The following is a 25,885-nucleotide window of genomic DNA, read 5'->3' as shown; positions in this document are numbered from 1 at the left end:
GAAAAACAGAGGCTACATAAGGAAGAATTAATTAATAGAATATATGATGACAAATCTTTTTTGACAAAAGATTTAGACAACTAGTAGCAAGCTGGAGAGTCAAGTAATGTTAAGTACATGAAAAACTAAGCAAACAAGAAAATAAGGAGTATTAAAAACTATTAATTCCAAAGAACAGAAGAAGTTGGGTAGGAATGAAAATTAATTTTAGTTTACTCCATGGATTAGACAGGAACAGCATTTAGACAGCCATAAAAGCATAAAGAGCGCATAGCAAAATTAAGCCATAGCCACATTCAGAAGATGAGGCATGGAAGAGACGTGTGTATGGCGAGGAAAAAAGGTCATTCCTCTTCTTCCATAAACGGAAGTTATACATGCTGCCTAAAACTAAAAATCAAGAAACACGGTCATCGTTTTGCAACATATACAAATACTGAATCATCATGCTCTATTACCTAAAACCCATATAAAGTTGTATATGCCAATTATACTCCCTAGTTAAAGAAAAATTATGATACTTTCTGAAAATATAGTTTATAACAGCAAACAGATCAGCTAAAAGAGTTAAAGGGGGCTACCTACAGAGAGAGGCAAAAGGAATAGGAGGCAGAGGCTCAGAGTGGGAGTTATTGTTACTAAGTTTGTAGAATATTTTACTCTTCATCTATTATGTGCATCTGTACTTTGGTAGAACTGAACTTTCAAAATCAGTTCTTTTCACCAAACACCATTAAGAGAATGAAAAGGGAACCACTGTATGTATTTATTTGAGATAAAAAGACATACACATGAATCCGCAATGTATGACCAAGGACTCACGAGGAATACATAAAGAATTCCTACAAATGAATCTTTGAAGAAGACAAGCCAAGAGCAAAATTGGCAAAAGACTTAAAGAAACATTACAAGAATTACTCAAGTGACTGATGTAGATATGAAAAGGTACTCAACTTCATTAGTCATTAGGGAAAAGAAACCCAAAACTCGCCATGATGCCCCTACACATACATTTAGAACAGCTACCACAAAAAAAGATAACACCACGTGTTGGCAAAGATATAGAGCAATTAGAACTTGTCCATAATGCCTGTGGGAGTTTACACTTTGGAAAACTGTTTGGCAGCATCTACCGAAGCTGAATACACCCAAATCCCAAGACTCAGAAATTCTACTCCTAGTTTATACTTGACAGGAGAGCCTATGCTCACCAAAAGAAATGTACTAGAATGATATTAATAATTACCTGTAATGGTCCCAAACTACAAATTATTTATATGCCCACCAAAAGTAGAATTAAAAATATTTTTTGATTTGTTCATATAGAAGAATACCATGCCACAATGACAATGAGTGGTCCACGAATACACGAACAGTAGGAATGAATCTCCTAAACACAATATTGACAGGGAAGAAACCAGATGCCAAACAATACACTCTCTATGAGACATAAACAGGTAAAATGAACCCATGCTGCGGAAGGAGGGCGTGGAGGGGCCCGAAGGGAAGACAGCTAGTGCTTCAGTGGTATTTTCACTCAGGGAGGACTTTCCATGGGTGTGTTCAGTTTGTGAAAACTGATACATATACACAGATGTACTTCTAGATGTAATATATTTCAGTTACCTTAAAAAATCTGAAAAACCTCTCAAGGTTTTCTCACCTATGGAAATAGTAAATGTGCCTTTTAAGATTTGCTAGGAGGACTTAATGAGATGGTGTATATGACTTTTTAGCCAAGTGCCCAGCACAGAGTCAGCACCCAATAAACTGTTACTGCATCACACAGAACTAACAATTAAAACTCTCTTCCATCCTGGGGTTTCTGCATCAAAACTGCCAAAGATAATATACCCAGTCTTTTCTTCCTCAACCCTTTAATTCATCGCAGGAAGGAAGCACAGGGATCCCAAACAAAAAGGTATAATCTAACAACTGTTTATGAAAGGAAAATGCCACAGAAAGCACTAAGTGAAGAAGTAAATTTAACAAAGGCAGCAAAGCCAAAATAGGAGAGAACACACAATAATAGACATAATGGGCAAAGGAGCAGAGATTATAAGAAAACACAAAGAAACAAATTCAAGAGTAACCAAAATATGAAAGTTTCCATCATGCTCAGTACAAAAAGCTCTCAACTGTAAAACACTCAGCCTATCCTCTGAAATCTGTTTACCGAACTTCTCCTACGAACCCAATACTATGCCAGGAACGGAAGATGCAGAAATGAATCAAAGACTGCCTGCCCTAAAAAGGCTGGGCCACCACAGGCAGGTAAATAGGTTGGTAACATGACAGCTGTTATAATACACGTGTGTACCAGGTGCTGGAAGCCAACAGAGCGCTACCTCCAGGAAGGCCGGCAGGGGGAGACAGCCAGGAGTGACCTAACAAATGAGATCTTGATCTGGGATCGTCTTCTCCCTTCTCTGGCAGAACCCTGAAGAGCTTCTCTCCATAGGAGAAGAGGAGGCAGTGAGAAGAAGGCAGGATCAGGCACAAGAGCAGAACATGAGGATCAGCAGGGAGGGTAGAGCACTGAGCCTCCAGATTTGCACACAGAAGTGAATGTAAGAGAAGACGAGGAAAGGGAAGATCAAAGGGACCCTAAATATAACTCTACAACCTCTGGATTATTCTAAGTTCCAACCAGGTTTATAAGGCCCTAGAAGTGATAGAAGGTGTTCCAGAAATTCATGCCGCCTTCTATTAATAAACAAGCAAGGAAATAGTTTTCTTTCTTAAAAAAGACAAATTGAGAGCCACTATCTGAACATCGAGGCAGAGGCACAATGTAGATTATACACAGGACTTAACTCACTCAGCCAATCAACCATAGAGCACCCGAGATGGTTTTGATGGTTTCAGAGTTTAACACTGTTTTTATTCTTAGGTCCTGTTGCATATATACCAATGTGGGACCACTGGTTAAAATCAGAAAGTATAAAAAACATGGAATTTGAAAAATACCTAAATGAATAAAAAAATATATTTTTATATAGTCTCCTTAAAATAATCTTAACATCCTTAATATACATTCATTTATGAAAAATTCTTTTATAACAAATTCAAGGTATTATCAGAACTTCAAAAAATCAAAGATAAAAAAGTAACAATAATGCTAATCAAATTCGTGTATTCATTTATTGGCAATTCACACCCACAATGTGCTGTGTGTGGAGATGAAGCTGCAAAAAGCAGCCTGAAAGTTTCTCTTACGGTGTTTAAAAGCTATCACAAGGGACCTCTGGGTGGTTCAGTGGGTTAAGCGGCTACCATCAGCTCAGGTCGTGATCCCAGGTCCTAGGATCGAGTCCCACACTGGGTCCCCTGCTCAGCAGGGAGTCTGCTTCTCCCGCTGCCTGCCGCTGCCCTGATTGTGACTTTTCTCTCTGTCAAATAAATAAATAAAATCTTAAAACAAACAAACAAAAAAAACTAACACAAAAAATTGTAAGCAACCAATCTGGTATTTTAAAATAGAAAATTAAAGAATTCCAAAACTAGCTGTGTCTGTTCTGATGCCATTAGATGTGAATAAAGGTAAATTGTTTTAAAAAAGATAGATCTGGAATAAAACCTCAACATGTCATTTTAAGTTTGTCCATCAATCATATTCTTTTTCTAAAATAATTAGCAGAATTTTTTTCAGAAAGATTTTAGGAAGTTACCTAAGGATTTCAAGTGAGAATAATACAGTAAGAGATGAATTTTTGACAACCATTCTGCTAGTTACAAATAGACTGGTGGGAAACAAATGGAGGTAAGGAGAGAAGGTAGTAGAACTGCTCCCAGGAAGGGTATGTCAAGGGCCCAACTCTGGCAGGAGTGGCAGTTCCCGTGCGACTGGAAAAGAGCAACGGGCTATTAGGAACAGTTTGCCCCCTACGTCAACTTGCCTCTGTTCTTCCTCCTTTTCACAGCTTCTGCTTTCCTTAGCTTCTAAACTCCAAGAGTTCCATGATTTTTCCCCAAAATGGCCTCTGTGAGGGCAGTTTTTTTTTTTTAAAGATTTTATTTATTTATTTGACAGAGAGAGAGAGATACAGCAAGAGAGGCAACACAAGCACAAGGAGTGGGAGAGGGAGAAGCAGGCTCCCTGCTCGCCAGAGAGCTGGATGTGGGGCTTGAGCCCAGCACCCTGGGATCACGACCTAAGCTGAAGCCAGAGGCTTAACAACTGAGCCATCCGGGCACCCCTATGAGGGCAGTTTTAGGCATGAGCACACACAGCAAAGGTTGAAGAGGAAGTGCTATTTACAGGTTGTTTATTATGAGGAAATACCCACATTTTATGTCTGTCTGTGTGTCTGCTTTATGCCTCTACCAAAGTTAACTAAGAATATCATCCATATCCTCACTGTACCAAAAATGCAAGCCAGTGTACAATAAGCAACCAGGAAATAATGAGTGAATGAATGACCCCAAACAATGAAAGAGCACAGCCACGGATGTTGCCTCTTTAGTTCAACCTCAAGAGAGAGATTCATGACCACTACCCTACCTTCTGAAAACTTCCTACTCTGCCTTACCCTATCACACTGAGCGTTTTTAAAGCTCGGTTTCAAGCTAGACCAGTGCTTAACAGGGTTCACAGGAGGAATTACTTCTAATTTGGATAACAAGAGAAGGTGGCACAGAAGAGAGAACTGAGAGAAGTCCCGGTCCAGGCAGAAAAACAGAGTCTGAACCAACAAGCTAAGATGGGAGCATGAGGGGAGGCACCACAGTCCTGAGCGCAACGTGAGCGCGCATGAGGAGGGACAGGAGAAGAGGCTGGAGGCTGGGGGGTCGGGTGTGGCTAGATAAGTGAAGATCTTCAATACCAAGCTATGTAAATGGAGATTTATTCCGTAGGGAATAAAATCCCCGTAAGGTTATTTTAAACCAGGAAGTTTCAGAGATGTACTTTCCTGTGGCCGCAGCACACAGGATGGGGGTTATACACAGTGGCTGTGCTCTGTGAGCATATTCCTTACTTACCTTCCCTTCAGAATTTAGAACTGTTCATCCTTTAGTATCCCCGCAGTCTACCAAAATCTCAATTCATTTGTGACATAAAGAATATACTTATTTTACAATAATTCACCCAAGACTGCTTGTAAGCTTTTAACTAAAAAACACATTTAGGACCTTTAAAACATGATGAAACTTTTTAGCAACTTCAAGAAAAATCTGGAAATAAATTCAGATTTGGAAAGCCATCACCGAAACTCTGATCCACTCAAAAGTTGTATCTGGGATGTGTTTTTTTCTCCCCAAGATCATTCCAGGCTTGGTCAAGAAGAGAGAAGCTCCAACTGTTTCATGATAGCTGTAAACAACCCTGCCAACTGACACAAACAGGACAGAACTCTAAGGGCCTCAGCTTCGCAAATCATCTACTCTCATGACCCCTTGTGGGCATTAAAAAATACAAAGCACTTTAATTCTAGATTCGCAAAGTTTTAAAAATACAGGAGACAAATTTTATGACTAAATAAACAAACGCACGTGTCTGACAACACATGGTAATTATATTCATTTAAAATGTCAGAAAGAGGGGCGCCTGGGTGGCTTGGTGGGTTAAGCCTCTGCCTTCAGCTCAGGTCGAGATCTCAGGGTCCTGGGATCGAGCCCCACATCGGGCTCTCTGCTCGGGAGCCTGCTTCCCGCCCGGGTCTCTCTGCCTGCCTCTCTGCCTACTTGTGATCTCTGTCTGTCAGATAAATAAATAAAATCTTAAAAAAAAAAAAATGTCAGAAAGAGAAGAGACTGCTTCCAGTCTTACCTGCTAGAGTTTTTAGGTAGTCAAGTGTTGGAAGAATAGGGGGTGATCTCCTCTGGAGAAAAAAGATGACCATCATTGTAAGAGAGAAATTTGTAATCCACGAACCAGGAATACTACTTGTTAATGAATGTGCTCGAGCCCAACACCGAATACAGAACACCAAGGCTCTCACTCTTGAGTCGAGAGCACCATAAATATAAAGGAGTTCAGAACTTTTCAAGGCAATCCTTCAAATGAAAAAAAAAAAAGAGAGAGAATTTTCAAACCCCCAATTATGGCTCCAGAGTAGGGTAAAAACACATACCTGGAAACATACGTTAAATATCTTACTGTTATCTACGCATACTCAGCACACCAGGATCAGATAATCAAAAGCATTATGTATATGCAATATAAAATTTAATGTGAATGGCTGAATATCAAAGACATTCATTAACACTAAAACACTCTTTTAAATGCTGACAGTCCTAATGCAGTTGTAAAATTCAGAATTTTTAATCAAAGTTCCTAAACATGACTTAAATAATAAAGGAAACACACTACATCTGTGCTCTTTAGAAACTACCAATAAAGACACTGACACATTTGTAAATGAGAGGCTCTACACCTCAGTTTCACACCTTAGTTATCTAGTCCTTTCGCAAGCAAGGAAAATATTCTACTTATTTTATCAAGAGTATATATGTCTTAAAATTCAGCCAAAATTACTTAAGTCTAACATTTATAAAAACCAAAACCCATGAAGATAAAATGTCTTTTAAAGAAATCAAATTTCAATAACTAAAATCTTTTTTAAAAATAAAAAAATTTTAAAAAAGAAATCAAATTTCAGAACCTATTTTCAGAGTCCAGCGTGCTAACCATTACACCATGGAACCCGCTCTTCAGACCCTATTTTCAGTAAGTTTCCTAGTCATAATGTTACAATGCAAAAAATTATTAATCAAAAATATTTTAAAATTAAGCTCCTACTGATCAAACATGTCTTGTAATTTCCCAAAGAACCAATAGAGGGCACAAGACCATTAACAGTAACAACTTCAGCCTATAAAGTTTCATCATGGCATTTACTTCCTGAGTTTAAAGAAAAAAGAAGAAACGGCAAATTAGAAATTCCACGTGATTAAATGAGTTATATAAATAAATCTAAATTAAGCTGAAAATAAGTATCAAATAGTGCAAGGTATTTTATATAAAGAAGCAATGCAGGAGTATAAAAACCTGAAGGATAGTAAAACAAATTTTAAAAATCTGTCCTGACAAAACAATAAACATAACACTACTACAAACAAAGATGTCATTTTGTTCTAGTTTACATGTTATTTAAAAAAATTTAATGATAGGAAGTGCATTATGTATTTTATTTTTACTCTCTGAATACTTGAGAGAAATTCCAAAGCACTCAGCACTAACTTGTTAGTGAACACGAGTTGAAGCGAAACAGCTCTGGAATGGATTTTCTAAATCTGTTTTTGGTAAAGAGTATTTATTTAACAGATGATATAGTGTAATCTAATGCATGCAATGAGAATACTAGAGTTATGAAATAAATTCAATTGAGAAGTTTGCCGGACTAAGAATGAAAGAAAAGGAATCAAAGTATGAAAAAACGTGTCATTTGCACCCCATTTTTTTAAGGAAGCAGGTTGCTAGGATAATGAAATGAAAATATGCTAAAGGAAGAAACTATGCGGTCTGAAGCTGTGTAGACTGCTTTCTGACCTAAGCAAACACCATATGGGTTTAGGACCCAAACTATATCTGGAGCCAATTCAAAGGTCAAACTCAAGGTGCTACTTTATTTTCTAAATATACTTGGAAGACTACATACAGAACATCTGCTCTAGGGCTTTCTTGTTGTTATCAGGCTACATAAGTTAAGAACAATGAAACAGTTCTCAGAAGATGATGTTAGGTATGATAACACTTTAAACACAATATCCTAAGGTTTTATTCATGAAGACCAAAAAGCCAATAGATATGTATGAGAAAACATTTCCAATTTTTAAATCTAAGTGTCCAAAACTTTAAAAAGTTATTATTATTAAAACATATATGAATCCAAAGCCACTGTTTCTGTACAAGAAAAACTATGTTAAAACCTCATAATATTCACATTTAAGATGATAAATTCAAGAGATCATACCTATTATTAGTAGTCAAATCACACTGAAATCCAGAGGCCTGGTGTGAGAACCTCACAAGAGGACACCGAGCATTTAAGATTTTTTGTACACCCACACAGCCAGGGCCAAAGTGGTCAAGGCATTCTCCTATCACAGACAGGATCTTCTGAGTTGCAATCCTTTCTGAAGAAACATTCTTCACTTGAAATTCCATCAGAAAATTTCCAGAGGTCTGAATAATAAAAACATTTGTAAATGGGAGCTTTTTATAAGAAGGAATTTCTTAAACTTTCTAGAAGGATGCTCTAAATCATTTTTGGCACAACAGAAACCAAAAAAACAAGAAACACACACTCAAAAAGTTCTTCATGAAATCAAAGCCAACAGCAGACTTAAAAAATCTTTAGTTGTCTTTTGTTTCTTCAGAGTATAAAGTACTAAATTAAAAAAAAATCACTGGCTTTGTACAATTAACTGATATGCCACTATGTATCATGTAACACAAAGTAACATTACATGTAGAACCACAGACTATAAATTCAGCAACCACCTATCTGCCTTTTCCCAGTTAACCACTACATTATAAAAGATGTTTTAAGCCCACAGTAGTTAGAATACAAAGTACATGTACAAATCAAATTAAACAGCAAATCAATAGAAGAAAACAAACTATAATCTGACTTTAACTATATATAGGAATTTAATACAAATGACTCCATTAATCACTGGGTTAAAATTACTATTTAACAAATGAGTCAAGTAGCCCTTGAAAAAAATAAACTAGATCCTGACTTTAGCCCTTAACCAAAGTAAATTAAACATAAATCAGATTTACACACAAAAAGTTTTATCAGTAAAGTACTAGAAAACAATGAATGTTTTTGCAAGTAGTGAAGGATTTCCTAAGCATAATACAAAATTCCATAAGATACAAAAGAAGAAATATGATTTTGTGAGACCATCTCAAGGTAAAGCATATATTCACTACTAGATAAAAGACAAAAATAAAACAGTAATACGTATGTCATATAAAGGACTAATTTCCCAAATTTATGAAGTATTTATATAAATGAAAGGGAGAAAAAAATCACCCAATTCTAAAAATAGGCCAAAATTTTAAAAAAACAAAAATAAATAACAGAAGAAATAAAAATGGCTAACAAATGGCTAACAAAGACAATAAAAGATGCTCTTGTGGGGTGCCTGGATGACTCAGTCCTTAGCCATCTGCCTTTGGCCCAGGTCATGATCCTAGGGTCCTGGGATAGAGCCCCACATCAGGCTCCCTACTTAGTGAGAAGTCTGCTTTTCCCTCTCCCACTCCAAGATGCTCTTGTTTTCTAGAAACTAAAGAAGAAATTAAAACAACACTGGGACTATTCATTTACCAGTCTGCCAAAGACAAAAGGTTGCCAGGATCACCACTGGTGGGCGTAGGGAAACAGGTATATCCTGTCGGTGGGAGTGTAAACTGGGACATGTTTGGTAGATAACTGTGGTATCTATTGAAACTCTACTGTATACTTGGACCAGCTACTAAAATTCTAGGAAATTATCCTTTAAAAAACACTTGGCTTCGACAGGCCGATTTACAAAGCTGTTCACTCACTGTAGCATTATTTGCATGGCACACACCCTTCGGTAATTCTATTTAGCTTAATAAGGCTCCCTACCCTCAACCACGCATTTTCTAGAACCCATTCCTACTACAAGGATTCAGGTCCTAACAATGTTTATCATAGAAATCCACCCCCTTACTCTCAGCTGAGAGGACCAGGCATGGCAGCTGATGTAAGCACTGGAGGTACCATACAGTCATCTGGGAACTGGAACAGCGGTTCAGAGGCAACCATAAGGCCAAAATATGTACCTCAGAAGCTTTGGGGCAGGCACATTCTACACTGCAAGGTCCAACAACATAAATAAAGTCAGTTGGGGTGCAAAGAGTGTAATGAAGGGGAAAAAGAAAAATAAAGCAACTAAGTAGAAAGAAACTGAATACTGTATGGGCTCTTGATAATTTACACTTCCTACTTCTAGTTCTTTCCTAAGACTCATCCACATTCCTGGCCCTGGGTTCTAGAATGCTTCCTCTACATCTTCTTCATTTTGTTTAATCTAGTTTGAGTTGGTTTCTGTGAACAACCAAAAAGTATTAACTAATACAGCTGACAATAAAAAAGGGGGGAAAATGCACCACCCTAACTAGCTAACAAATAAAGGATTGGTTAAGTAAATTATGGTTCATTCTTTCAGTGGAATATCCTGCAGCCACTGAAAAGGATGCAGGAGACAGAAATGCCATGGCACTATTAACTGGGGGGGGGGGGGAGATCAAGTTAAAATCTGAAGATTAACAGGTTTTTGTTACAAAAACGAGTTTCTACATGTAAAGAAAAAAAATCCAAAACAAAATACATTAAACGATTCACAATAGCTACCTCTGGAGGTGGTGGAACCATCAAAGATATTTATGGTACACATTTTGTAACTACTACTTTATAATCAGAAAAAAAAACCCTTTAAAAATATACAGGTATGACATGTTTACAAATAATCCCCACAAATAAATATGTTGTGTTTTTTTTTACTTTTTGTCATCCAGGTTTTTTTATTTACTAGGAAAAATTACCTCAGAGAAAGAAGGATTTCCTTTAAAAACATTAAAACTTCAAAAATCTAGCTTAGCTTCTTTTTTAAAAACATCTAACTTCTGGTTGCCTAGTCTATTTAAGATTCATACCAATTTACATGGGAAGCAGGAACCCAAACAAGAGTAACCAACAAAGAGAGCACAGGCTCCTCCACAGAAAACCAAAGGAGAAACTTCCTCCTTAGGACTAAACAGTACCAGGAGAACGAGACAGATGTGGCATCAAATCATCTCAGGATGGCAGAAGTAAAGCACCTGGGAGAGTGGTATCAGACCAGATGACCGAGGAGTCATGATGAACTCAGATGTATGGGAAGTGTTAGAAGTAACGCAGAAGGAAGGAGATAATGAGATTTTTTTTAATTAAATACTATAAATGAGAGAAAAATAAAATCACCGAAGTAACAAGTGAAAATGACACCAGGGAAAAATAGATCTGAGTAAAGGAATCGGGGCCAAGAAACTGGAGAAACCGAACTGTAAGCGGGAATGTGACCGTTACTGAAGCTCTTCACCAAAGAGCCTATGTCACCTTCCTGACATTCAGTAGGATGATCATGGTCCTGTCCCTCTGAGTTAAGCGCAGTCGCATGGGGACTTGCTGTCACCAATGAAATACGAAGAGGCTTTACAAGCCACTTCCAGGCACAGCTTTAAGAACCAGAGTTCAGGGGCACCTGGGTGGCTCAGTAGGTTAAAGCCTCTGCCTTCAGCTCAGATCATGATCCCAAGACCCTGGGATCAAGCACCACATTCGGCTCAGCAGGGAGCCTGCTTCCCGCCCCAGCTCCCCCACGCCCCGCCTGCCTCTCTGCCTACTTGTGATCTCTGTCAAACAAACAAACAAACAAACAAACAAACAAAAAAAACAGAGCTTAGTTCTCTACTGTGCCTTTCCACTGCCTTCAGCAGGATAAGCACAGGCCCCATGGTTCAAGTTCCTCAGCCTGGGAGCTTGAGTGCCCCCTGCTGACCTGCTTTGGCCACACAGCCTTTAGCAACAGATAATCAGTGATGTGCTAACTTAGGGAGATTTGGGAGCTGTTTATCACCAAGGCATAACATGGCCTAATCTGGCCAATGTGAGAAGCAAGAGATACAGAACCACATGACGTAATTCTACTTACATAAATGCACTCTGCACAGAAATAAAACATTGCAGTTAGGGAAGATGCAGATGATAAAACCATACCTATTATCAGCAAAATGAAGATCCTCCCCCAAATTACTCTTCTATTACAAATAAAACTTGGAGAAATTCTTCACAAACACTTTATCAATAAACATTTACTAATTTTGCTATACCCGACACTACTTTGTTTCAGATAAATTTTTAAAACATTACGCATGTTCTTCATGACTACTCTGGTACTAGGCCAGTATCTAATAAAAATAAAACACAAGGAGGGTAAGCACCTTGTCTACAGCAATGATTTAGACAATGGAATAGGACTTTGCCACCAATTTTTACTTCTGTTACCTAAATCCCGTCAGATGTAAACCCTTTAGAAAAAGAAAAACTAAAAGAAAGAGCAAGGCAGATTTTAGCTTAAAATTTTGTGCTAAAATGATCTTTGTGATAAGTTAGGGGGCACATTTCCCTTGTAAGCATCTTCCACACATTAGGAAACTTACACAAGTTTACAAGCTTAGTTGGTAAATAACTTTGACTTATTCGTTAGTAAATCAGCTGTTCAGTGCCTGTGGTACAAGAGTATCTACACAGGCTGAAAGACATACAAGAGTCTAACACCCTCTTCCTAACCCCCCTCAGTCTGGGTGGAATCAAGCAAGCACCTGAACTACAGAGCAAGGTGGTGTACGCATACCAAGACGGAAGAGGAAGGAGAGCTCACAACTACACGAACCAAGAGGCTATTTTACGAAGCTGATGAATTTAAAAGTGCTTCTGGGGGCACCTTCGTGGCGCAGTCGGTCAAGCATCTGCCTCAGTTTAGGCTCTGGCCATGACCTCAAGGTTCTGAGATGCATTTCCAAGCTCAGTGTCACTCCGCCTGTCCTGCTCCCTCCACTCCCTTTACCACTCCTGTGAACACACGCGCTCTCTCTCTCTCAAATAAAATCTTTAAAGAAAAGTGCTTCTTCTTCATTATATTTCATTTTGTATGTTTCTATTAGCAAAGCTATTATAATCTTAAACAAGCACATATTTCAAAGTATACATTTATAACACATTTCGTTAGTTAAACCTACATACCAAACAATGTGAAATTGTTCAGTGAGACTGGAGCACTGTCTTTTAGTTATTTTTAAAGTTTTTATCTATTTATTGGAGCGAGACAGAATGAGCTGGGGGGGTGGGCAGAGGAAGAAGCAGATTCCCCGCTGAGCACAGCAATAGATGCGGGGCTTAATCCCAGGACCCTGAGATTATGACCTGAGCCAGAGTCAGATGTTTAACCCCTGGAGCACTGTCTTTTAGAATGTCTTTTCAGAATGCCTCTGTATTTCAGAAATCTAAGACCCAACTAAAAGTTTCCAACACCTCTACTTTCAAAGAAAAAACTTTTCCTGTTTGCATAATAATTAAGTAACTAGGAATACTGTTGCTGATAGTGACCAACATCTGAACACTTACTACATGCCAGGCTCCATCCTAAGTGTGTGATGTGTATTAACTCAGTCGGCCCCTCCAGTGCTCCACGAGACAGGTGCTAGAGCACGACCCCAATCTCACAGCTAGAAAAATGTCAGCATAGAGAAGACAAGTAATTTACGAAGGATCCCAGAACTGGTAAGTAAAAAAGTACCTTCCGCAACTTGGCTCTAGAGCGGCTTTAACCGTTAACAATACATTATCGTGTACCTCGATTATTTCGCCAAGTCTTTTTACCTATATTAAAAATAACACAGCACAATTTAAGTGTCCCTGCCAGGAATTCAGTATGATATCAAGTAGATGCTAGTCTTATTAGAGGGATGAGCCATTTCATTTTGAGGTACTCTGCCTTCCTTGGTAAGTTTTAATTCAGTAAGTATATACTGTGCATATTAACTTATGCCAGGCACCGTGTGGGACAGGAAAATGAACCAATATGGCTGCTGCCCCAACCCAGCTTATGACATGGTGGGAGCAATATATCAGCCCCTAACTAAACCTAACACAGAAGAATTTGGAGAGAGACAGAAATATGAGCAACATACTGCGAGAGTTTACAAGGAACTGTGTGACTACAGCTTTGAGGATATACGTAAAGGGAGAGATACAGAAGATAACTTAGAACAGAATTAAGATAGCAAATGACAGAAAAACTAAAATGTCGCTAATTAACATATGAAACATATATAAGAACTCTCATAAAAACTTATAAAGAATATTTGCTAAGAATGAAAAATGTTTTGTTTTCAAAATGGTAGGCTGAAGGGCCACCTGGACATCCATGTAGAGAGGGGTACTAGTTTGAAATACATAAGAAAAGACAGACATAACAATCTACATTTTATAAACACATAGGAGTCTTTTCAACGTTTTATATTTATATTATATTGTTTGGGAGGATGGCAGAGATATTGGTTAACTTTACCCATTAGACATGCATATTTATAAGAACTAAATGGAATATATAATTTCCAAACTGTAAGAGGAAAAAAGTGGAATGAGGCAGGAATAAAGCAGTAATCCACAGGAATAAAAGGTACAACATAAAGAATATCGTCAGTGGTACTGTAACAACATTGTACTGTGCCAGACCTGACAAGACAGATACTTGTGAGGACAGAGTAACATAAACTTTTCTAACACTGCACACCTGAAACTAACATAACACTGTGTCAGCTATATTTCAGTTTTGTTTTTTTTTTAGCAGTAATCCAATAAGAGCAAGGGAAAGGGAATGAAAAAGTACAAAAAAATAAATAAATAAAAAATAAGACAGTAGAAATGAATCCAAAAATCATCAGTAACAATGAATGAAAACACTGACTTCAAAGACTCACAGCTCAGAATTAAAGCACAAAATTCAGTGATCTGCTATTCATCAGGGAGACACCCAAAATATAACAGCATATTTAAGGTCAAAATGAAGATACAGAAGAAGACACACGAAACAAATAACAAGTGGTTATCTAAACAGACAAAAAAGAATTTAAGGAAAAAGCACACGTAAAGATAAAGGACATAATTTAATGATAAATGAACAATGAGAAGATATAATAATCATATACCTATATACACACATGAAGCTAACATAGCCTTTAAATAAAACAAACATCAAAAGAATTCCAGGGTGGGCGCCTGGGTGGCTCAGTGGGTTAAGCCGCTGCCTTCAGCTCAGGTCATGATCTCAGGGCCCTGGGATCGAGTCCCACATCGGGCTCTCTGCTCAGCAGGGAGCCTGCTTCCTCCTTCTCTCTGCCTGCCTCTCTGCCTACTTGTGATCTCTCTCTGTCAAATAAATAAATAAAATCTTAAAAAAAAAAAAAAAAAGAATTCCAGGGAAACTTAACAAAACCAAAAAATCATGAGATTTCAGAATATTTCATTACTAGATAAACAGATTTAAAAAAATTAGTTAAGATACGGACAATCTGAATAACACAATAAATAACCTTGGCCTAATGGAAAAACTCCAGAATCCTTGGGAAAAAATAATTCATTTTATTATGTGTAGAATATTTACAAAAAAATGATCATATATTTTATCAATACAAAGAAAGACTTTATAATTCCGAAGAATAAATATCAAATAGATCATATTCTTTAGTCAGTGTTTATTAAAGTTTAGAAACCAACAGTTATAATTTTACAAAGTCCAAAGATTACTTTTAAAATATCTTTAGTGATCTAATGAAATATAATTACCTTGTTTGTGTTGAATTTTCCAATTTCACCTAGATCCAAAAACATGTCCAAATCACATCCCAATTTCCCAAAACTGTTCACGGAGGAGCCAAAGGGTCTCACTGTACAGTCCTGAAAATATGCAGCTGCTAGGTCTTCAATAAGAGAACAGGTGAGGTATCTGAGCTTAATGTCCTCCTCCGTTAGCTGGAACTCCTTCAGGAGAGTGTTCAGCTGATCATCTATCTAGCTGGCCAGAAGAAAACCAACAAAATACAGAAAATGTACAGGTCATAGAAAATAACTGTCATTTTACTTCCAGAGATCTGATGGCTTTGGAGACCTACCATAAAAACATATTCTTTTTTTCCTTCAATCGTAAAAGTTGATTAAATTTTTTTTAAAAAAGATTTTTTAAAAATATTCCTTTAAAAAGAACTGAGGGATGATAACATTGGCAAAATCAAAGTTGGCTAGAGCTAAAATCACTATTACTTTACAATTAAAGTATTGTTTTAGGAAAATGAAAAGAGTAAAAAGCTCCAGAAAGAGACCGAAACAACCACAAAGCTAGACACTTTAAATGAAGTGGAGGAAGGAAGAACCAATGTTAAAGGCAAGAAACACTAGAAATAAGCAATGCTTCAGGTAACGAAGGCCCATGATTCCTCAACTCCTCAGAATAATGATCCTGTAGCTTCACCAGAAAACTGGTGTTAAAGGCATCACATTTTGAAACTGTACTGAAGTATTTAAAATAAAAATCATAGCCTCAAATGCCCATATTTGGAAACAGTACTGAAATTAATTGAACTAAGAAGCATTCAACTCAAGAAAAGTAAGTAAAAGAAAATAAAGGAAATGTATAAGGTTAGGAATAAAATTTTTATAATTAGAAAATCAAATCAAAAATAGCATTTCGATAAAAATCATGAACTAATTCTTTGAAAGTAGTAAACTAGCTAAACTTCTGACAAAACTTTGTAAGAAAAACTAAAACTAATATAAACAATGTTAGGGCAGCAAATCAGATTAAATCAGAAATGATATCTTTTCTGAGATATTTTTAAATTTCAAGACAAATGCCAGGTACAACTGTATGTCATTATGCTGACTGGAAAAAGAAAATCTGTACAGACCAAAGGCTGAAAACTCTGGAAGAATGTGGTTACTTGGGAGGAGCACAAGAAGGGTGTGGAGGCAGGGAGTGGGGAAGGATTACTTTCACTTTTCACTAAACATATTCCCTAGTCTGACTGTTTTATGATAAGAACCTATAATATATAAACTAATGTCATACACACACATATTTTCAGGAATTGGGGAAAACTGGGGAAGTATACTTAAAAACTTACACTTTCTGCATAACAAAGTAATTCAGAAAGCTTCTTGCTTGAAGGAGGGGTATGATTACTGCACTGTATGCAGGGCTGTTCTGAAGTCTGGTTTGATGGATTCTTCATCTTTACATTGAAGAAACGTGACTTGAATGGAATTGCAGCCTCTGTGTCCATACTCGGAGTGCGAGTTACATTCTGTAGTGAAGTGACACTTTCCTTTTGACAAAACTCCACAACAGCATAAAGACCCTATGCCGAAATCATAAGGAAAAACAGAAGACATCTCAGAAGGATATATTTCACATAGTATTTCAGTTCAAATATCCGAATGATTATCGTAATACTAAAAAAGATTCATTACAAATGATAGACTTCTAACACAGCACTGATTTTAATCATTTTAAGCAAACTAAGAAAAGGAACACCATAAAGGGATATTAGTCAACAGAAGCTGAAAACAATGATGAAACAAAATCAAAAGGCAAATCTTGAAAGAAGTTGCTGTGGCCGATGTAGAAGAGGTTACTGCCTATGTTCTCTAGGATTCTGATGGATTCCTGCCCCGCACTGAGGTCTTTCATCCATTTTGAGTTTATCTTTGTGTACAGTATAAGAGAATGGTGAGTTTCATTCTTCTATACGTAGTGTCCAATTTTCCCAGCACCATTTATTGAAGAGACTGTCTTTTTACCACTGGATACTTTTTCCTGCTTTGTTGAAGATTATTTGACCATATTGAATTGTGGGTCCATATCTGGGCTCTCTACTCTGTTCCACTAGTCTATGTGTCTGTTTTTGTGCCAGTACCATGCTGTCTTGGTGATCACTGCTTTGTAGTAAAGCTTGAAATCAGGCAACGTGATGCCCCTAGCTTTGTTTTTCTTTTCCAGCATTTCTTTGGCAACTCAGGTTCTTTTCTGGTTCCATACAAATTTTAGGATTGTTTGTTCTAGCTCTTTGAAAAATGCTGGTGGAATTTTTATCAGGATGGCACTGAAAGTGTAGACTGCTCAAGCCACTTTGGAAAACAGTGTGGAGATTCCTTAAGAAATTAAAAACAGAGATACCGTATGACCCTGAAATTACATTACTGGGTATTTACCCCCGAGATTCAGATGCAGTGAAAAGAAGAGCCATCTGTACCCCAATGTTCAAAGCAGCAATGGCCACAATCGCCAAACTGGAAAAAGCCAAGATGTCCTTCAACAGACAAACGGATAAAGAAGATATGGTCCATATTATACAATGGAGTATTATGCCTCCATCAGAAAGGATGAATACCCAACTTTTGTATCAACACGGACAGGTCTGGAGGAGATTATGCTGAGTGAAATAAGTCAAGCAGATAAAGTCAATTGTCATATGGTTTCACTTACTTGTGGAGCACAAGGAATAACATGGAGGACATCAGGAGAAGAAAAGGAAAAATGAGTTGGGGGAAATCAGAGGGGGAGATGAACCATGAGAGACTATGGACTCTGAAAAACAAACCGAGGGTTTTAGAAGGGAGGGGGTGGGAGGTTGGGTGAGCCTGGTGGTGGGTATTAAGGAGGGCACGGATTGCATGGAGACTGGGTATGGTGCATTAAACAATGAATCTTGGAACACTGAAAAAATAAAATCAAATTAAAAAAAAAATCAAAAGGCAAAACAAATATCCTTCACCCCCGGCCTTTATCCCTAAGATAACAGACTACTTAAAGTATTCAAATGATGGAATCAGTCAGCTTTAACTTACTTATAATTCTGTAATAATGCCATAAGGATGTCTATTCTCATACCAAAAAAATCATTTAAAAAATTTAAGGATATCAAAAGAGAATCTAACTTTACCATATTGCAAATTACAAACAGAACCTTTTTCTCTCAAAGGCATGAATGGTAAATTGTTTTCAAATACTTACAAAGCTCTCATAGAAGAAATGATTACTAATAGGTCCATGTTGAGATAAGTATTTCAGAAACTTTTTTTCACTGATTTTACTCGGGCAGTGTATTAGAACAGTTCGCTGTGCCTGTTCCCGTCTTTCGTTCTGCACCTCAGAGAATTTCTTTTTGGGAGTCTTGTCTTCAGAGCCTATGAATGAGACAAAAACATTTCCAGTGCCTGCGTGTGCTTGCACGTTCTCGTTCTCTCTCTCTCTCTCTCTCTCTCTCTCTCTCACACACACACACACACACACAGATATAAAATTTAAAGCATATTTTGAAAAGGTACATTAAGATTTTATAGCTGACTAAAACCATTAAATCCAAATCTCATCCTCTTTCTTCTTTACCTGCGTAAGAATGAAGCTACACTACTGCCAATTTTCATTTGACCATTCTCCTGGTTTTGATTTACTGCATTCAATGCCTAGCACTGAAAAGAGAGAGCCACAAAATTTTAAAAGCAAAATGAGGAATGTAAAATCACTTGTGTAACACCTTCCCAAATGCACACATACAAAATCTGTACAAAGTATAACATTCCAAAGCCTAAAGGAAATTATTACAAGCCTGGGTGTAATGAGAATGAGTTTAGAACGTGAATGTATTAAAGTAAGTTATTATCGTCCTTCTTTGCTGTGGGCCTTGATCTGGCTGAAACAATTAACAATGAGTTACCAACTACCATGCTGTGTATCACAGGGAAATCAAAGAATATAAAATCCAGTTGCTGCCCATAAAAGTTCATGATAATTTTACTAACAAAATGCAGGGTTATTTCTTTTTTCATCAAAACCACTCCAGGGGGTACCTGGGTGGCTCAGTGGGTTAAGCGTCTGCCTTCAGCTCAGCTCATGATCTCAGGGTCCTGGAATCAGGTCCCACATTGGGCTCTCTGCTCAGCAAAGTCTGCTTCTCCCTTTCATTCTCCCTCTGTGCTTGCCCCTCCCCCACCTCTCTCTTTCTCTCTCTCTCTCTCTCTCTCTCTCTCAAATAAATAAAATCTTTGCGGGGGAAGAGAACCACCCCGAGGGTTAGGGGTTTTACAATCAAAGGAAATAAAGACAAGAGCTGTTAAAATCAAGATTTAAGTATTAATAATCGATGACCAAGAAGAAAAGATCGCCAACTAAGTATAAGGAAAAAGAAAAGCATTCAAGTTCTAAGAGCATATGAGAACAAAACACTGAGTTTTAGAAACTCATCTTTTTCCTCCAATCTATTTAACTTCTAGTTGGGTGGCTTAAAAGTGTTTCCAGAAATCTGAAGAGATAAATTCTAGAGATTATAAATCACTAAGTCTAGTATCGATACTCCAAAGAAATTCCAAAGAAATTAAATAGTACAGAAAATAGAATTGTTATATGGAAATTGGCAGATGCTTTTAGACCTGTCTTCCTTCAGAAGATTATAATACTGATGGATCGAGGAATAGTACAAACACACTGCACCTTAATTTCAGCAACTCTAAGACATCCTCACAGACCAGACAGACAAATGTGTTTATACCAGTAAGGGCTTGCTGAACCCTAAATTCTGTTCAATAACACAGACCCAGAGGCAGTTTCTAATGGCACACCACAGAACTCCTGGCCCTGACACAGTCCACATTTCCAACTGATCAAACACATATTGAGTACCCTTCCTACATTCACTGTAGCAGGTGCTGAAAACACATCTCTTAAATAGGGGTCCACATCTCCATTCTGAATGCCAACTCTTTAACATCAATCACTTCTTTCAAGGTCTGATTCCTAAACTGGTCTCATTCACACCAGTCTTGTCCTTCTCAAGCCATTCTTTGTTGACAAAGTGATCTTTATAAATTAATCTTTTAAAAGTCTCATTGTTTGACCTCTCTGCTTCAAACCCATCAGTAGCTTCCCTACTGCATTCAAGATCAAGTCTAACCCTAATAGCATGGGTACAGTTACTGGCATTTTGTCCTACCACTCCCTTTCAAAGTCAATTTCTACCATTTCCTCCTTCTGCACTGTTCACTTAAGCTACTCCACACACAGGACTGCCACATACTGTGAACTTTTAAAATTGTCCTGTCTCTGAGTGGAATGCCCACTTTCTCATTTTCTGCTCGAAAACTCTATTTACCTTCCATAGGTCTGTGGAGACTTTTGACTTTCCAGGTAGAATCTCCTCCACTCCGTATTACCTTACTTCAACACTTGTGAAAGAAGGTAATTCATGGTGTTGTACCTACTTAACAAGATGGAAAAATATCTGTCCTCCATACTGAGAAGAGAGACTATTATTATTATTATTATTTTGATCTCAATCTACTGACAGTTCTTCCAATTTTTCCTATTTCCTTTTTTTTTTCCTTACACCAGATCTGCCTAGATCACCTCACCAACTCTTCCCTTTGTAATTACTACCTATATATTCCTGTCTCTGTTTTTCACTGAGTCTAGACTGATGTCTAAGGGCTTACTGTAAAAGTAAAGTCAAATTGTTAAATTTTAGAAAGTGAAAGTATAACTCCTTCCCTTGTTCTCTGTCTCTAGTAACACCCAACCATTAAGTTTGGTATTTAAGCTTCCAGACATTTTTAAGGCACATATAAACATATACATTTGTATTTCTCCACAGATAAACATTTTTTACATAATTAAAAGATTGCTGAAATCATATTATACATTGTTTTATAATATACTTCTGAAGACTTAATACATCGGGGACACCTGTATTTGTATATGTTTACCTCATTATTTAAGTAACTGCTTAAGTATTTTTGTTAATTTACCATAGTTTAACCAATCCTCTGCTGATAAATATTCAGGTGCTTTTCCTTTCTTCACTACTAACAATACTGCAGTACCAACTGCACACAGTGTCTTTGTACTTTCATGCAAGTATATCCCTGCAGTTGGTCACTAGGAAGAGGAGAGACTGAATTTAAGATTGATAGAGAAGTCTGATAAAAGATCAAGAAATGTGCTTGAGAAGATGGGAGAGGTAGAAGAAACCAAAGAATTAACAGTTCTGGCCTTGAACAACAGTAGGTAAGAATGATGAGGACAAGACAAAGTTGTGAAGGAAGGGACAAAAAATTCAAGTTGTTTGGGGCGCCTGGGTGGCTCACTGGGTTAAAGCCTCTGCTTTCAGCTCAGGTTATGGTCCCAGGGTCCTGGGATGGAGCCCAGCATCGGGCTCTCTGCTCAGCTGGAAGCCTGCTTCCCTCTCTCTCTCTGCCTGCCTCTCTGCCTACCTGTGATCTCTGTCTGTCAAATAAATAAAATCTTTAAAAAAAAAAAATTCAGGTTGTTTATTATCTCACAAAAGGCTTAGCAAATCTACAAATGACACAAAGTTTAGAGTAAAAAGTAGTGAGTACTAATGTTTTATGACCGACTCGACTTACGGTATTAATGACCTAATTTGGTAAGCATAAACTTAAAACAAAAAATAAGGCTAAATACTGTCCTACATCTAAAATTAAAAACAATATAAAGATACAATGACATAGTGCGGAAGAAAATCAACCTAGAAGTAGTTGCATATAAAGGGCCCAAAATTTCGATTTGGTCATAGCTCAGAATTAATCAAAGAAATGTCTTAATTTCTGGGGTATGAATAGGGAGAGAATAGAGAAACATATATAAAACTCCAAACCTTATCAATATTTTCAAAAATCCAAATCTAAGAGATAACAGCATTTCTTTACTATTTACTGGCCAGGCCACATATGCAATATATGTTCTCCTCTGGACATACTGGATATGAAGGATATTAAAGAACCAGATAGGGGCGCCTGGGTGGCTCAGTAGGTTTTGTCTGCCTTTGGCTCAGGTCATGATCTCAGAGTCCTGGGATCCAGTCCTGCATCAGATTCTCTTCTCTGCTCAGCAGGAAACCTGCTTCTTCTCCTATTCCCCCTGCTTGAGCACGGACTTGCTCTGTCAAATAAATTAGGTCTTAAAAAAAAAAGAACCAGAGAACATCTGGAGAATAGTAGTAAAGGGTCTAGAAACTGACAGAGAATTACTATAAATAAAGTGGGATTTACAGCCTGGAAAAAAATTATTGAGAACCCAAATGCTGTCTTCAAATATAACAGTGAGTCCTCCATTCGCCGCAACACTTTAGTTTTCCAAGCACTTTTACATATATACTCTATATTTCAATTCTCACAATAACCTCTGAGATAGAGCGGGTCTCATAACTGGTGAAAAAATGGAACAAAATCAAATGTCTAATAAGGTACGTAGCCATTTATAGAATTAATCTGTTGTCTGGTTGTCAGCAACAGTCCCCCTTGTTGGAGGCACAAGACATCCCTGCTTGTAGAAAACCACTGTATAAGGGGGGGGGGGCAGTCAATGCAGTTATCCTACCTGTGACACTGACCCTCACTCCATTAGATGGTCTAAGATTATGAGACTATTTTGGAAAGCTCCTCTGGGTCCAAAGCGGGGGTGGGGGTGGGCACGGGATGTGATCGATCGAAAGTTCTTTCTTCAAATTCTACAAATTCAGGTAAAAGATGATCTTATTCTTCCTTCTGGTGAAGGCTACAAACAGGTAAACATGAAGCTGCTATAGCCATGCCTCCATGGAGAAGATTCTGAGATCAGGAGGCCACCAAACAACAGCTGAGGAAAACAACAATACCCTACACTGGCCATATCCATCCAGCTGACCTTAATGCACCTAGCTCTCTCTGAAGTTTCGTGACATGGCTTGGTTTGTCCTCCCCATCTACTTAAGCTAATTTAAGTTAGCTTCTGTCACCTGGACCCCAAAGAGCGATGAATAATACACTGCATATTCTCATTCTTAAAATTGAGGTTCTTCTCCACTACTCAAATAAAAGCTATGTCTATGTTAAGCTTATTTAGCTCATTACAAACATTTTCCAACCATTAGAGCCTGACCAAAAAATGGAATTGACTGATTTTGGACTAGTATGTTCCTTGTTACTACAAAATATGACTAGAAATGTTTTCCATCAAGTTCTCACACTAAATGGAAACCTCAATTGGAAATTTCTCAAGTCCCTTCCAATTATAAAATGTTACATTTCTGAGTATAAAATAGTTACCTTCTTTTTTAAAAATGGAAAAGAAATCCATAGGAATATTTTGTTAGGCACCGCAAGAGTCTGACTGTTTAGCCAGTTATGATACAAAATGAAACACATTTCCTAAGAAAAACAACAAAGCTGTATAAAATGAAGAGTATAACCTGGGAATCGGGTTCTTTCCTTACCTACTTAACAGATGGGTAAGTTTGAACTAGCCATTTGGACTAGCCTGTTTCTTCATCTATAAACTGCTGTAATAACTCCTTCTACACCAACCTGACAGAGTTTTAGTTCTCAAAGAGCGTAAGAAAAAAAAAAAAAAAAAAACCTCCCAAATCTAAACCACTATACACACATTAAATTACAATAGCTTCTTTGGCAGAATCCTTACTCAAGTTTTCAGTAACTTGAGAAATTTTAACAGAACCACCTTCTACCAAGTACAATCCATCAGTATGTCAATGAAATATCATATTAAGTAACAATTCCCGCTCCCTGTCCATATGAATCTTCATTTTATATAGTCTGATGAGAAGAGCAAACCTACCATTTATTTTAGGGAACATTTTACTTGTTTAGCCTACTATAAAAATATTCCCAGAAATAATTTCATCTCTTAAAACTATAGCAGAAATCGACATTTTGCTTACTAACTCTACTCGAGGTCTAAAAGAACTCACCTATGTATCCCAGCACAAGTTACTTTGCTCTTTGAGCCTCTCTGTACACTTGTTAAGTGGCGAGAGTTGATACATTCTTTGCCAGATTGTTTTAAAAAATGTAAATCTGATACCGTAGCTCTTGGGTCACAAAAGGGGTTCAGTAATAGTGAGCTTCTCCATACACAAAGCAGCATATAAATTTAGAACGTCTGCGGGACAGCAGCCTGTTCCGGTGAATGCAAATCTGTTACCATGTTACCAAAATGGCCAAAAGAATAAACCAAAGGACAGTAATTTCCACAAGCAGAACACTATATTTGGGAGCCGCGAATACTGCTATTTCATTATTGCTTTACTATCCTCGTCCTCCATCAACAACTTGTAAAGTCAGATACATTTGTAAATGAAGCAACTGACTGATGTGTGGCATCGGTTTTCATTGGGAACGTTGTTTTGCCAAATTATAAAATATTAGCAAGCCTGTTTAAATACTTCAATTACTGTAGGCAGGCGCCCTCAACCAAACATCACCCAACCCACTCCCACCATGAGCAAGGAGCGCCCCTGCGAACCCCTAATGAGATTAGTGGAGGACGGGACACGGCCTCACCCTCTTGCCAAAGGCTCCACGGACGTATACACAAGCCACGCGCTCGCCCAAGATCCCAGTCTCTTCCCCCCTTCCCTCGCCCGCTGTGGGGCGCCGATACAGACCGGGGACAGGGCGCCCTCACCTGTCTCCACATTCCTCGAGGACTGCTCTTCTCTCTTAAGGTCTGCGGCCACAGGCCCTGGGCAACTGAGAAGCCTGTGGGTAGGACGTAGGACTTGACCTCTCTGAGCACAGAGGGGTAAACGTGCCAACATCCCCACGCCGCGAGCCGCCATTGCCAAAGCAATAGAAGTAGGAAAACGAAAGGGCACGGGCTCTCGCGCATGCGCGCTGAGGCGAAAGGAATGGGAAGCCTAGAGGGTCAAACTAGGCGAAAACTGCCCGACGGAATCTGCCTTTGCTTTCCGACCGGGTTGCTTTCCGCTCTCCTGCAGTTCTCCGAAAGACCCCGCAAGAGAATGAGCCCACCACCTGCTCTTCAAAATAGGCCTGAAAATGGAACCAGAGAGCAGGGTCCTGAGGAAGGAGCACTGATTTGGGAATCTACACTTAAGAGTATAATAAATGACAGCACTTTTTCTTTAACGGACGGTGTTGCGAGTGCTCTGCTCGTATTAACTCTCAATCCTTACAACAACCCTGTGAGATAGGAACGATTATTATCTCCATTTATTTATGGGGAGACTAGGACATACGGAAGTTAGGTGAACATTTCTGAAGTTGCACAGCCAGTCGGGAGCAGAGATGGGAGTTAAACCTAGATTATCTGGTGAAAAGTTTGTTTTTGTTTATTTGTTTTCTTTTTCTTTTTTTTAAAAAAAGATTTATTTGTTTGTTTATTCATTTATTTGACAAACAGGGAGCACAGGTGGGCAGAGAGGCAGGCAGAGAGGGGGAAGCAGGCTCCCCGGCGAGCAGAAAGCCCGATGTGGGGCTCCATCCCAAGACCC

At 38.1% G+C, this 25,885-nt stretch overlaps 1 protein-coding gene across 5 annotated transcripts in view; it reads right to left on the bottom strand.

The window, feature by feature from the left end:
* Positions 1–25,248, bottom strand: part of MTPAP (mitochondrial poly(A) polymerase) — a 130,219-nt gene extending 104,971 nt beyond the window's left edge. For all 5 annotated transcript variants that reach the window (XR_004287201.1, XR_004287200.1, XR_004287202.1 and 2 more), the window contains exons 1-6: positions 25,057–25,248; positions 18,595–18,767; positions 16,706–16,939; positions 15,372–15,596; positions 7,917–8,128; positions 5,771–5,997 (exon numbers count right to left, since the gene is read on the bottom strand). Coding sequence is in view for 1 of the 5 variants with exons in the window: in XM_032349765.1 (XP_032205656.1) it covers positions 5,771–5,997; positions 7,917–8,128; positions 15,372–15,596; positions 16,706–16,939; positions 18,595–18,767; positions 25,057–25,210 (1,225 nt within the window). In the remaining 4 variants the exon portion in view is untranslated. The remainder of the gene's footprint in view (positions 1–5,770; positions 5,998–7,916; positions 8,129–15,371; positions 15,597–16,705; positions 16,940–18,594; positions 18,768–25,056) is intronic.
* Positions 25,249–25,885: the final 637 nt, after the last annotated feature.

The sequence above is a fragment of the Mustela erminea genome, chromosome 6 (genome assembly GCF_009829155.1).
Source record: "Mustela erminea isolate mMusErm1 chromosome 6, mMusErm1.Pri, whole genome shotgun sequence".
Lineage (NCBI taxonomy): Eukaryota > Metazoa > Chordata > Mammalia > Carnivora > Mustelidae > Mustela > Mustela erminea.
The sequence above is the reverse complement of the archived record's forward strand: the minus strand, read 5'-3'. Positions and strand labels throughout refer to the sequence as shown.